The 12,600-nt window shown below is 51.8% G+C and overlaps 6 protein-coding genes across 6 annotated transcripts; 3 read left to right on the top strand and 3 right to left on the bottom strand.

Annotated features, from left to right (window-relative positions):
• Positions 1 to 1,168: 1,168 nt before the first annotated feature.
• V8C40DRAFT_260228 (uncharacterized protein) lies at positions 1,169 to 1,729 on the top strand (the record flags this gene model as incomplete). Its single annotated transcript, XM_083219112.1, has 1 exon — positions 1,169 to 1,729. One exon carries the CDS (start codon positions 1,169 to 1,171, stop codon positions 1,727 to 1,729), a length of 561 nt encoding a protein of 186 aa, XP_083078869.1.
• Positions 1,730 to 2,049: 320 nt separating this feature from the next.
• V8C40DRAFT_6204 (Alpha/Beta hydrolase protein) lies at positions 2,050 to 3,741 on the top strand. The gene is made up of 2 exons (XM_083223205.1): positions 2,050 to 2,950; positions 3,015 to 3,741. The coding sequence occupies exons 1-2, from the start codon at positions 2,369 to 2,371 to the stop codon at positions 3,588 to 3,590; spliced, it is 1,158 nt and encodes a 385-aa protein (XP_083078868.1). The 5' UTR covers positions 2,050 to 2,368; the 3' UTR covers positions 3,591 to 3,741.
• On the bottom strand, positions 3,742 to 5,456 carry V8C40DRAFT_6200 (PLC-like phosphodiesterase). The gene has a single exon (XM_083223203.1). It carries the CDS (start codon positions 5,141 to 5,143, stop codon positions 3,893 to 3,895), a length of 1,251 nt encoding a protein of 416 aa, XP_083078867.1. The 5' UTR covers positions 5,144 to 5,456; the 3' UTR covers positions 3,742 to 3,892.
• Positions 5,457 to 6,358: 902 nt separating this feature from the next.
• Positions 6,359 to 7,928, bottom strand: V8C40DRAFT_229412 (glycoside hydrolase superfamily). Its single transcript, XM_083212470.1, has 3 exons — positions 7,654 to 7,928; positions 7,274 to 7,591; positions 6,359 to 7,223 (listed from the first exon to the last, which is right to left on the bottom strand). Exons 1-3 carry the CDS (start codon positions 7,755 to 7,757, stop codon positions 6,467 to 6,469), a joined length of 1,179 nt encoding a protein of 392 aa, XP_083078866.1. The 5' UTR covers positions 7,758 to 7,928; the 3' UTR covers positions 6,359 to 6,466.
• A 73-nt stretch (positions 7,929 to 8,001) lies between these two features.
• V8C40DRAFT_6165 (WD40-repeat-containing domain protein) lies at positions 8,002 to 9,944 on the top strand. Its single transcript, XM_083223202.1, has 3 exons — positions 8,002 to 8,509; positions 8,588 to 9,687; positions 9,765 to 9,944. The coding sequence occupies exons 1-2, from the start codon at positions 8,248 to 8,250 to the stop codon at positions 9,628 to 9,630; spliced, it is 1,305 nt and encodes a 434-aa protein (XP_083078865.1). The 5' UTR covers positions 8,002 to 8,247; the 3' UTR covers positions 9,631 to 9,687; positions 9,765 to 9,944.
• On the bottom strand, positions 9,696 to 11,396 carry V8C40DRAFT_229406 (uncharacterized protein). The gene has a single exon (XM_083212469.1). It carries the CDS (start codon positions 10,959 to 10,961, stop codon positions 10,182 to 10,184), a length of 780 nt encoding a protein of 259 aa, XP_083078864.1. The 5' UTR covers positions 10,962 to 11,396; the 3' UTR covers positions 9,696 to 10,181.
• Positions 11,397 to 12,600: the final 1,204 nt, after the last annotated feature.

Raw genomic sequence — 12,600 nt, 5'->3', positions numbered from 1 at the left:
AGTGAAATCAACCTTCAGCCCTTGCTGAGGCGGGTCTACGTCTACAGTGAGTGGCTGGCTCTTTTAGCCCTCGCCGGGGTGAGTCAGCGCTCTCGGTGAGGCCCGATGCAGAACCACCACAGGTGAAGTCCCGAGAAAACCAAAAAGCAATTGACGTCTAAGGAATATTCATCTCTCTCTGTCGTTATTTACATTGTATAAGTGAACTGTTTCAAGCCAAGCAGACCGAGTGCAGAGGATTAGACTGAAGATGGGTCATACACCAGGCGGCCGTGAGTTGCCCATTTCCAAGGCAAGACGGATCCCATCTGAAGAGGTAAAAATCCAAGAGAAGAGGATCGAGACTCCAAGATTGGGCAATGAGTAGCAATGAATGCTCTTGTCTGAGAAATTGGGCCGTAGAAGCACGGGTGCTGACGGCCTTTTGAATCAGCTCCTCTTTGCCAAGGAAGAGGAGCAATGCCCGCCTCCACGAGCAGTCATTGAAGTCTGGTACTCGTATTAACAGGATCTGCAGGTTGTTGCTATGAGGGGTCGCACCCTTGCTCAGTTAGCATGCAACCTTGGTGCTGAGATCCCCCTCTGAGCCGTCTTCCCCTAGCGCATTTGCCGTGCTGTAATGCTCCGGAGCTCATTGAGTGTGTATGCCGATAATTGCCACAGCTCTTTGGGACTTTGGTGCTTCCACATTTCTGGTAATCAGGACATCTAAAAACAGCAAAAAGCAAATTATTTGTCCTTGTATACCTTGGTATCAATTAGACAACAATGGCTGTATTCCTTGTCTGATATTAAGTTAGATTAGGTACATAGACCTAAAGTGCACGCACGCACACAGACACACACACTTTGTCCAGACTAACCTGAGGCCTACAGAGGAGCTACCCCACCTTTTGGCTGCGGGAGCTGCATCACGTGGCTGCCTTGGATGCTTCGCTTCGTAAACAAGAAAAGCGACACGGATCGCGTCTTTTGGTCTCCATCTCCATGCCTCCAGACTCCGCACCTGTGGTATAATCGTCATTGCATCCTCTCGCTCGCTTTTGCTGCCTCTCTTGTCTTGTCTTGTCCCGGCCTGTCCTCTCTTGCACTGCCTTGCCCAACCTGTCCTGTCTTGAACTGTGCTGCTGCCATTGAGTCCTTCATATCATCATTCACAGCTGCTGCCATGTCCTCTCTGATCGGGCAGACGTTTCTCTCCTTTGAAGAAGCCTACGATGCCATCCAGCGGGCTGAATACTCGCACGGCTTCATCACCATAAAGGAGCGGGTCAACCGCCGCAATGGCGTCGTCGTGCGTGGCGAGGTGCGGTGCCGGCACAGCGGCATCTATCGCCAGTACCATCTGAGCCGCAACAAGTACATCACCTCGACTCGAAAGACCGACTGCCCCTTCTTCTTCATCGTCGCTCGGCGCACCCGAATGGCCGACTACATCATCTCTGCGCGGTCGAGCCAGCACAACCATGAGCCCGCCAGCATGGAGGACCTGCAGAACAAGGTGCCCCGTCCCTTTGGCATCCAGGACCTGTTCCAGATGGTGGAAACTCGCCTGGCCGCCGAGGGAGCGTCGACGAGTACCATTGCTCGTGACATATGCAACGAACGCCCCTCGGTCAACATCTCCGAGGCTGACATCTTCTTCATCCAACGTAAACTGCGCGAAGGCCAATTCTACGCCTCCACTGAAGCCTTTATCAATAATAATAAGCCCCCCAAGAAGAACTGAGGTGGAACGAGCACGCACTGTTCTGTTCTGTTTCTTGATTGATTAACCGCTAGTGGGGGTGCCTGTGCCTGCTTAACGCAGACAAGGTCATTGATGATAGCGTGTGTGCGCATAATGCCCCCTTCTTACGAGATGAGATACTCCATCCTGCTAGTGCGGATCTACCATCGACCTCATCATCATGCTTTACCCAAAACGGCAATCATATCGCGACGCCATGGCGAGTCGATTCGCGGCAGCAAATTCGCCCTCAGCCGCACTTGGCAGCTTTCGAGCTGCAATCATGCCCTTTCCAATATACTTATATAGGGGAAGGAGATGCCTACGTACTCATCTCGCCTCGTACAGTCGCAACCCCATCAGGCTCAAACCATTTCGTCGTCATTGGCTTCGTGCCATCATATACTATTTGGGTTTGGCTCTTGGTGGACTTGCACGGCTGTGGTCATTGAACGAGGCTGTAAGGTGCCTCCACAAGACATTCAGAGGGGCTTCAGATGAGTTTATAAAGAACCAACATCAACCCTCTAATTATCCAGAACTACTCTCAATTCAGTTCAATTCACTCTACAATTTTCCATCTTTGTGTACTCCCACTTCGACTTTATTCCATCATCTTCACCACTTGCTACCGACACCATGCGCTTCATCGGATCAATTTGCCTACTTCTATCCGTCACCAGGGCTGTCCTCGTCCCTGGCCCAACTGGTCCCTATGCCGTTGCCATGAAGGAGCTGCCACTGACGGATACAAGCCGACATGATCCCCTAGATCCGACGGGCAAGTCCAAAAGCCGCCGTCTCTTGGTCTCGCTCTACCTCCCAGTCGACAAATCCAGACGATCATGCCCTGCTGTGACTGTTCCGTACATGACTCCTCCAGTTGCCGCCAGCTACGGACAACAGGCCACTCAGGTTGGCCTGCCTGATACTCTCTATCAGCCGTTTCAGATGGAGTTTTGCGACCTCAAGAAGTTCTCCCCTTGCGGCCAAGCTTCCAACAAGAACAAGAAATATCCTCTCATCCTCTTTGAGCCTGGTCTTGAAGAGTCGCGACTCATTTATAGTGCGATGGCTCGGTCTCTGGCTAGCCATGGCTACGTGGTTGTTAGCGTCGACCACCCGTTTGAAGCACCCGCCATCCAGTACCCAGACGGGACCATTATTGAGGGCATCGACTTTGACCCCTCTGATCCTAAGGTTCTCCCAAAGCTTATGAAGGTAACTCGCGCCCTTTTTTTTTTCTCTCTCCAAGGATAAAATAATCATGTACTGACAATCGCAGGTGCGCACCGACGACATTACCTTCATCATCAACCAGCTCGAGAATCAAAAAGTCATGAAGCCCGTGCTCGCAGACTTCCCCGGCACCATTGATTACAAGCAGCTCGCCATCTGGGGCCACTCTTTTGGCGGTGCCACCTCTGCAAATGTTATCAACGTTGACAAGCGCGTCATCGGCGGCCTTGACCTTGACGGCATGGTAACGGACCCCGTTCTGAGCAGCAACGTCGCTAAGCCCTTCGTCTTGGTCGGACATGAGGGCCACGATGACGAGGATCCGTCATGGAACCAGTTCTGGCCTCGCCTCAAGGGCAAGCGCATGGAGCTTTCCATTGCCAATACTCAGCACGGAGCGTTCAAGGATGACTTGATGCTTGTTAGTGCTTTGAATCTTCCCGCTGCGGCGAAGGAGGCTATCGCGCAGGTTTTGGGAAGCATTGACCCGCATCAGCTTGATAAGGATTTGAATGGCATTTTGATGGCGTACTTTGATCTGCTCTTCCATGGCAAGAAGCAGTCTTTGGAGGCTATTCCTCATAACTTTGCTAATGTTACTATTCTGCGGGGCAACATCTAGGGAGGACATGGGATGGGAAGTGGCGCATTAAGACGGATTACATCTTGATATCTCCTTTGTATTCATTCTCATTCTCACTATAATCATTCCATTGATAGACTTCTTTTCATCTTATTTTATTTTATTTTACACTAAGCTTGACTCGGCCATAAGGGTGAACGAAACCAGTGATTCGCTCGTATACACTAATTCTATTCTGAAGTCGTATATATCTCTCCCCCTCCGTCATCGTCCATTCATCACAGCATTAATTACCTATACAGACAAAAATAAAGAATTCCATCCCCACGCAGCAAATCCCCTTACAGTCCGAGACCAAAGCAGTTGGCGTAGTAAGTCACAGTAGCACTCCAATCGGAGAACATGCCGAAAACACCAACCTGTCGAGCCAGCACATCGACAAGGGTGTAAATGTCGCCGTCCCTCGTAACGACATCCTGGATGGAAGAATAGTAGTAGTCGCCATTGGCGTGAACGGCAGCAATAGGGCCAGAGCGCTCCAAACTCCAGGTGATAATCTTGAGGCCCAGCTTCTTAGCCTTCTTGGCGTACTCGCTAGGGACAATCTTGCCATTCTTGCTAGTGACGAGGTACGGCAGGGGAGGGGCCACGATCTTGACGCCGTCGGCGTGGTACTGGGTGAGGTTCTTGACGGCGGCGTCCATGCCGGCGAAATCAGCAATCTCGTCGAGGTACATGGCCTGCTTGGCGAACTTGGGCTCGTGCTTGAGCCAGTAGAGGAGGTCGTCGTAGAGGAAGCTCTGGGGCCAGACGCGGGACGGGGGGATACCCGCTTCCTTGAAGGTGTCGATGAACTGCTGTGCGTATTGCTGCTGGGTGTAGTGGCCCTTGAAGGGCATGGGCACCTCGGGGGTCTTGAGCTCGGGGGTGAACTGCAACCCTAGGGCTTTGGTCATGGCGATGTGCTCCTTGAGGGAGAGCGTGGTGCCGCAGGTGTTGTAGAGGTCGGTGCGCCAGGTCGGGATGCCGCCCAGGTAGTCTGCGGGCGTTGTCGCGCTGGCGTTGAAGCTGTCCATCTTGGAGCACAGCGACTTGAACTCGGCGAGGGTGATGTCGCTGGTGCAGCACTTGGCCGCCGCGGGTTTGCCATTGGCCGCGGGCTGGAAGGGCGTCGTGCACTTCTTGTTGAGCTCGGGGATGTTGACGATGTTGGTCGTCGTGTGCAAGTCGCACTGGCTGTGGCGACACACCAGCTCCAGGTCCTTGGTGAAGGCGACGTCGCACTCGAGCACGCCGGCGCCCATGCGAGCGCCCGCCAGGTTGGACTCTCGCGAGTGCTCGGGGAACTGCAGAGGGCCGCCACCACGGTGGGCAATGGAGAAGGAAGAAGGCTTGATCTTCATCTCCTTGCACGAGTCCAGCATACTCTTGAGAGGGCCGTCCTCCATGCTATCGACCAGGAAGTAAGGACGCGGGCCGAGCTCAATCTGCTTAATAGGCTTGAGGCCCTGGGCGGGATTGGGATAAGGCTTGGCCGCGACTTGGCCGATGGCAGCGAGGCCGACGGCGACGAGGGAGGGCGTGAAGTGCATCTTGATTCAAGCAAAAAGAGAAGAGATGTGAGACTCGAGCTGCTGCTGCCGGACAGAAACCACCAGAAACCACCTCCCCCACGACAACAGACGGCGGACTCAGACAACATTTTATATTCTCCCCCGATCAGACTGCCAATGCATTCCCCGAACAGGCCGGCGGTCTGCATTGGCACCCACCGGCGGATACGGTGACATTGCAGCCATTGACGATGCCCTGGAGCCAAGCCAAGGCCCCAAGGAGGATCCAATTTGGCAGGCTGAGGAGTTTTTTCTCACGGATCAACCACATGCCTGCCATGGAGGGATGAGAGGTCTCGGGGCTCTTCCGGGCCAGGCGAAGAATCACGCTTGGGGGCCGGTATGGAGCCCAAGGGAAGCTGTGTGCCTGAGGCTTACGGCGTGTGGTTGCTTTCTGTTGTTTTTTCCTGAATAGGTTGTTCCAGATAGATTCTGGTGTGTAGGTTTGAGTCTGTGCACTCGATTTGGGGGTTGTTTCCCTCTGTACTCGCTTAATTGATGATGTTGCTACTGCATTGATTTCGCTTGGTTCTCTTCTGCCTTCATACTTACCATATTTCTTCGGAATTACTGTCGCGCGACACGGCCTCGACGTGCTTGTCCCTCTATTGCCTCAACTGGCTGCTAGCCCGAGAAACCCGCAGCGTGCCATGGGTCCTATGGTTGCATTGCGTCCATGTTCTTTGGATCATGTCACTCACTGGCGGAGGCGGAGATGCAGATGGGGTCTTGCATGGGTCCCTCAGCACCGTAGAAGCATATCGGCCAGGAACTCGATAATGACAAGCAAAAGGCCCAGAACCTCCGCGATTCTCCTCTGTCCTCGATCACAGCGTGTCCAGGCCCGCGCCTGTGATTCGCCCGGCCCTGCATTTCTGCCAGGGGGTTCACCTTGGCTGACTTGTACCGAAACAATACCGAAGCCTTTTTTTGCTTTAAGCTCTGGTTATTCTTAACGGCAAGGTTAATTGCTAGCCCGGGGTGGCTTTTTTTGCCCTAGCCTCACCCGCCCGCCCAGAGCCTTTCAAGGCCAACTTCTCTCCGTCAGCACCATCTTCGTCCATCCTGGTTTTATGCTCACATATCATGGACATATCGGGACCACGTGCGGATCTTATGGCCGTGATGCAGAATTTAGCCGGAGCGTCACATTTTCTACCTCATAGCTCAATGCTCTCGGATGCGCGCACGTGGCGAAGAATTTTACAGGGATTCAGGAACAGAAATGCCAAGTTGTGCGTATAGACTGACTTAGTCCGGTCTGAATGACATCAAAACAGCTCCCTAGTGCTCGTAAAGGCTCTATAGCTCGTCTTTCTGATTATCATCGCCGCTCAAGGCCTGGACGCTCTCGACAGTCGCCCTCAAATGATTAAACTGCGGAGCATCCTCGCCCAATCCCCACGCAAACACTCCGCCAAGCTGCAGCTCGCCGACAAGCCGAGGCACCTTTGTCTTGATCGTCTCTGGCCTATCGTACGACCACCACCTCTTCTCTTCAGCATCCCAATACCCGTAGCTTCCATCATCATCATAGTCGCCCAGTGCTTGGGCTTTAGCAAAAGAACTCGCCAGTTCTGACGGAACCTCGTCATGCCAGCTAAAAGCACCCGTCTTACCCAGGTCGGCTCCATTAGTCGGATCTTCCAATAACTGAGTGCGACATCCCAATGGGTGCTGATTTTCGCAATTTTCCGTCATGAACCACTTGACATAATAGCCAAGTCCAAAGTTCAGCTTGTTCGGAGGTACACCACAATCTATATAACGCTTCATTGCTTCCAACGACTCAGCCACGCCGCTGTGATGCTTGACAACACCATCACGTCGGTTCATCATGTCGTAAGTCATCACACTGATGAAATCAACGTGTTTCGAAATGGTTGGAATAGTCGAACTTGTAAAAGCCATCAGATCCCGTTCCAAAGCCGGCACTGCAATTGACAGTAGTTTCCCTGTCCCTAGAGCTGAACGAAGTTCTCCAAGAAGGAGAACGAATGCCTCAATCTCCCACCGGCGTTGTGAATTTGGAATAAGCTTATAGTCATCACGGTTTCCACTATGCGTCATCAGTCAGTACCATTCGTTGACCTTCTCACCTCTACTTACCCCGGATATTCCCAGTCAATATCGACGCCGTCGGCACCTGTAAGGTCAATCATGGCTTTGACTTGAGTAGCCCACCGCTTCCTTGATGAATCGTCATGCGCAGCTTCTTCGAATCCTTTGGAATCTCCCCAGCCTCCAATTGCCACCATGATTTTAGTATCCGGTTTGAACTGCTGTCGAACTGTATCCACCGTTGTAAACAAAGGGAATTCTGCAGGCGTCTTGTCTACATTGAAGGTATCTGAGCGCATGAATGCCAAAATCACATGGGTAATGGAATTCACAAGATAGGCATCCGACGGGACGACAACATGTTGCCTGGAGAAGCGTCAGCCACTCATCAAACAAATTAATTATCAGGCCAAAGTGAAAGAGCTCACCCTGTGAGATACATGATGCGTCGAATAGATTCGTGAGCTCCCAGTGCAAGGGAGCCGGTCATCATGACCAGCCACAAGGCCGCATAGACCATTGGCTTCTGCATAGTTGGAGCTGTAAATGCCGTCAACCTGGCAGGGTGATTGCTGCGAGGTCAAAATGAAAGCTGTGGCAAAAGCCAAATTCCTTGTCAATTTCAAGCACTGAAACCCATCAATCCCATGACTGAGCAGCACCAATCAAACTGTCTTCTTCTTCTCCTTTGGCGAGTAACGGGCACTATTATGTTGGTGACGCTACTCCATAGAGTGGCAGTTGACAGTCGCACAGTACTGCGCACAGTGCACCAACTCCAATCGATACGGCTATCTAATCTAAAGCTTCTTTTTTTTCCTCTTCGTCTCTTGAAAGCATTGCATCAGCTGAGCCTCCAAGTGTAGCTCTGACTTCGCAACTCTATTTCTTTGACTCTACTTTTGCTGCAGGATGACAGCATCCTCATTATAATTACCACAACTATTTTAGCAATCCTGCTCCACGCAAATAGTTGCAATTACCTTGGTCGCCGAAGCTAAGCGACTGCCATCAGTCGAGTCATGTTCGAAAACACTTGCACGCTCCCGCTCCACGCGGACATTTTCACCACTGCGCTGCACCCGACAGAGCCTCTATTGACTGTTGGCCTGTCCAACGGTCTTGTCGAAACTTTTCGGTTGCCATCTAGCAATTCCTCAGACGACGATCTCGACGGAGACTCGAGCGTGCTCAGCGACGGTAGATCGACGATCAACTCGGTCTGGAGGACCAAGAGGCACAAGGGAAGCTGTCGCTGTCTGGCCAACTCCCATGATGGACAATGTAAGTGCCCAATTCGCCTTTAGAGGAGCCTTTCTCGCCTCTACATAGCTTCGCAATACTGACAGGCCATTCTCTCAGACCAGTACTCTGCTGGCACGGACGCATTGATCAAGCACTACGATACTGCCACGGGCAAGGTGATTTCAAAGTTTGCCATCCCGACCAATACCTCGCGGCCCGATGGCCCAGCATTGCTACACGTGCTCAATCCGATGAGCCTCCTTCTTGCTACGGATACCGGCGCTCTACACATTGTCGATTTGCGCGACGGCGCTCTAGGTAAAAAGCCCGCGCAAACGCACTATCCTCATTCCGACTACGTCTCGTCCATCACGCCCCTCCCACCATCGGAAGAAAGCACCAGCGGCTTCCCCAAGCAATGGGTCAGCACTGGTGGAACGACTCTAGCTGTTACAGATGTCCGACGAGGAGTGCTTGTACGAAGTGAGGATCAAGAGGACGAACTTCTAAGCTCTTGCTTTGTGCCTGGCCTGGGACCCAAGAAAAACAGAAACAATGGTGTCATGGTCGTTGGATCTGGATCCGGCGTGTTGACCATGTGGGACAAAGGAGCTTGGGATGACCAGCAGGAACGTATCATTGTGGATCCGGCAAAGTCTGGAGGTGAAAGCATAGACGCTGTCGTCATGGTACCCAAGGAGCTGGGAGTGGGCAAGAAGGTGGTTTGCGGCGTTGGCGATGGTAGTCTGAGAATCGTCGACCTCGTGCGAAGAGAGGTGGACACCACCCTCAACCTGAGGCACGACGATATGGAGGGCGTGGTCTCCCTAGGATTCGACTCGGAGAACCGTCTAATTAGCGCTGGCGGTCGAACAGTCAAGATTTGGGAGGAGTTATCAGCGCTTCAGGGTGGCGACAGCAACAGTGAGGAGGACGATAATGAGGACGATGACGATGACGACGACGACGACGATGATGATTCGGATGATGATGAAGAAAAGCCAAACGGCAAACGCGCCGCTGAGAGCGACAGCGACGATGACAGTGATGATGGAGTGGAAGAGATGAAGCAACGAGCCAAGAGACGAAAGGAGATGCAGCAGCAAAAGCTGGGCCCCATGGGCGCTCATGGCATCATGGGCTTTGATGGTCTGGATTAAGAGAAAGCTGTACGGTTCACTGCCCTAGAGATGGGCAAGGGTTTCGGGGAGAAAAAGGTCTGTGTTACCTTGAATTGTGATACCTTGAAGGCTCGAAGGATCGAGCAGAGCTCACATGATTTATATAACGATAGCATTGCATATCTAGGTGTGCTCGACGAATGGTTATTGTTGAAACGAATCCCTTCGATTCGTTTCTTTTCCATCCCAATCTGATCTGACTAAATACCTAAATTGAGTTAATAGCCCAAAACCTCGAGGCCGATTTCTCAAATCGTACCTCTTTGTTCATTATTTTCATCATCCTGACTTCCGCTCGATCTGATGGGAAGTATGTCTCTGTCGGAGAGCTTCTCGCTCTGTCTTCTAATAGTTTTATGGATGTGACAGATGTTGCGATGCGACTATATGGTCTCGATGGCGCTCGTTTCAAGGGATCATCGTTGAAGGGTGATCGGTTCTAACATCTGATAGTCCGGACAAGTGCCATTGCTGAGCTAACGGCGGGCTGAAATGAGAATAAGGAGAATCATGAAAATGCCAGGTCTTCTTCAGACACCGGGCAAGTTGATATAGCTCCACTGAGCCGTACTGCTCTGTGCGGATCTCAACATAGGTGCATTTGCGCCCGTCGCAACATCCGGACCGACAAGAACGAAGTCGGCTTCGGCTTCAGTCTCAGTATCATCGCAAACTCCCGATGGCGCAGAAAATCGTCTTATGCGGCTCTCCGTGAACCTCTTATCATATAGTATGACCGTCGGCAAATTCCTCTCGCCATCATCACTGCGCACATCGCCTCCCTCTTCGCATATCCTCGAATCGCCGCAGTCTTCTCCCCCCGGATGCCCCCACGGTGGGAGATCGCCCACCGCCCCGCCGCTATGCGTCGTCGGGACGCAGATGTGCGGAATGCTCATCTTGAAGCTGATTCGTCTCGCCAGCGCAACAGCCCGGGGCCCTCCCACGCTGATGATGGAGTCTCGCCCGGCTAGAATCGCCGGGCCGGGATGCGTATCCAACGATATGAAGCAGGCGTCCAGGTTCGGCAGCAGCGCGCGGATGCGGTTGGCGAGGGAGAGGCGAGACGGGCTGTATATGACGAGAGGGCACGAAAGGCACAGCTTGTTGAGCTCTGTCGGGAGACTGGCGAGGGCGTCGTAACCAAGCACGACCCGGGGCGACACGGATTCGATCTTGGCAACAAGAGAATGCGATGGACGGCGGTGCGAACGAGAGGAAGGCGAACGAGATGCTTTCTGAATGGTGGAAGGCGAACGAGAAGATGCTTTCTGAATGCTACCCGACTTGGAATGGAGAGAAGATGGCATGACTTTTTTGGTTGCGAGTTTCAAGAAAACTAGCACCTAACAATCTTTGGAACAAGTAAATGTACGCTCTATGGGCCGATCCTTTTATTCATTTTTGGCAATTTTTCCCTTCCCGCCACTCCATCATAAAGTGGCGAGAGCATGGGAATTCTGGAAATCCCCATAACTTTTCCCATGTTTGCATGTGTGGCGCACTGTTAGAACAAGACCCCTAGAAAGCAAAAAAAGCAAAAAAAGGCAACGGCAACGGCGAAAGGAAGGGAGGGAAAAAATCCAGAAATCCGGGCCGGTAGCCGAAAGGGGACCATGATCGACTTGTATGGCTTTCCGGAGTTTGTGTTCCGGCTTTTGGAGGCGCCAATGAGATTTGATGGGATAACTTGAAGGGGGGCGTGACAGGCGGGAGTGGCGATTTTTTGGGTTGGGGATTGGGGCTTTTTATTGCTGCTTTTATGGGGTTTAAACGTCCAGGTTGCTAGCTTATTGGTGAATGATATATAATTGGAGAAGAGTCGCTGTTTATGTGTGTGATTGAATGTCTATTAGAGAGTGGCGGATGTCATTCAACAATTCGTTTACTGTGAGATGATTCATATAAGAGACGCTTGTTCTGCTTTCGGTTTTTAGGGGGCCATTTAATGTCATCATGTTACACACATTGCCCAAGAAGAGGCGTATGAATCAGGATCTACTAGAATTGGCAGACTATACGTCAAAGTCAATCAGGAAACAGGATGAAAAAGGAGCTGGCTGTAGTAGAGTGCCGTCTAGCTTCATCGCCCGCACCCCTTACATATCAGCAAGGCAGTCTGACGGCTGTCAAGGCAGTTTTAATACGACACAGTATTAACATGACAAAGACAAGCATGCGTGTTAGTCCTACCTACTGCTGATATTTTTGGTCAGAGTTGCTTGCTCCAAGTACTAAAATTGCAAACCGAGGCTCACATGTCTCATTTCTGATAGGGGAGCCAAGTTGGGATCTGTCAGTGAGCCAATGCGTCATTGGCGTCGTGTATCAAGAGATGCATCAATGTATTGAACAATCGTCCACGACGCATTGCTTGGTATATCTGGAAACTTATTAAAATCCCGATATTTTGACATTGTCTAGTAATTCATTAGGTAGTTGGGATAGTCGCCGTGGAGCAGGTATTCAGGGCTGCCCATAGGCCTCATCAGCTCCAGGGTAAGCCGAAACATTGTGTATGCTCGCCAAGGGAAGGCACGACTCCCATCCTTCTGCCGTCTTACAAGATGCTCACCACCTATCTAATCATGTTTGAAAATCTTGATTTTACATCATCTTCCTTCTACTTCTCTTCTTTTCATCCAAGCTGAAAGCCTTATCAGCCTAATTAGACGGATGCCTCGGAACGCAGACACACAGCGACCATGTTAGGAATCATTGCCCATCACCAACACCATCGCGTCTTTCCGTCAGCCGCATGGCGTGTCGACGACGCCAAAGCCAGGAACAAAGACCCGGAGAGCGCCTTTTCATTTGAGCGCCTGCATCGGAGCTCACCGAGTGCTTGTTAACAGCCAGCACACGGAGAACCCCTATCTAGAACCATCTCACACATCGACGGACGGGATAATTCCCCTAGCAATGCGCTAAGTCTGGAGAAGCCCTGCA

Source organism: Trichoderma camerunense, assembly GCF_050948025.1.
Source record: "Trichoderma camerunense strain CBS 138272 chromosome Unknown V8C40scaffold_1, whole genome shotgun sequence".
In the NCBI taxonomy this organism is placed as follows: Eukaryota; Fungi; Ascomycota; class Sordariomycetes; order Hypocreales; family Hypocreaceae; genus Trichoderma; species Trichoderma camerunense.
The sequence above is the reverse complement of the archived record's forward strand: the minus strand, read 5'-3'. Positions and strand labels throughout refer to the sequence as shown.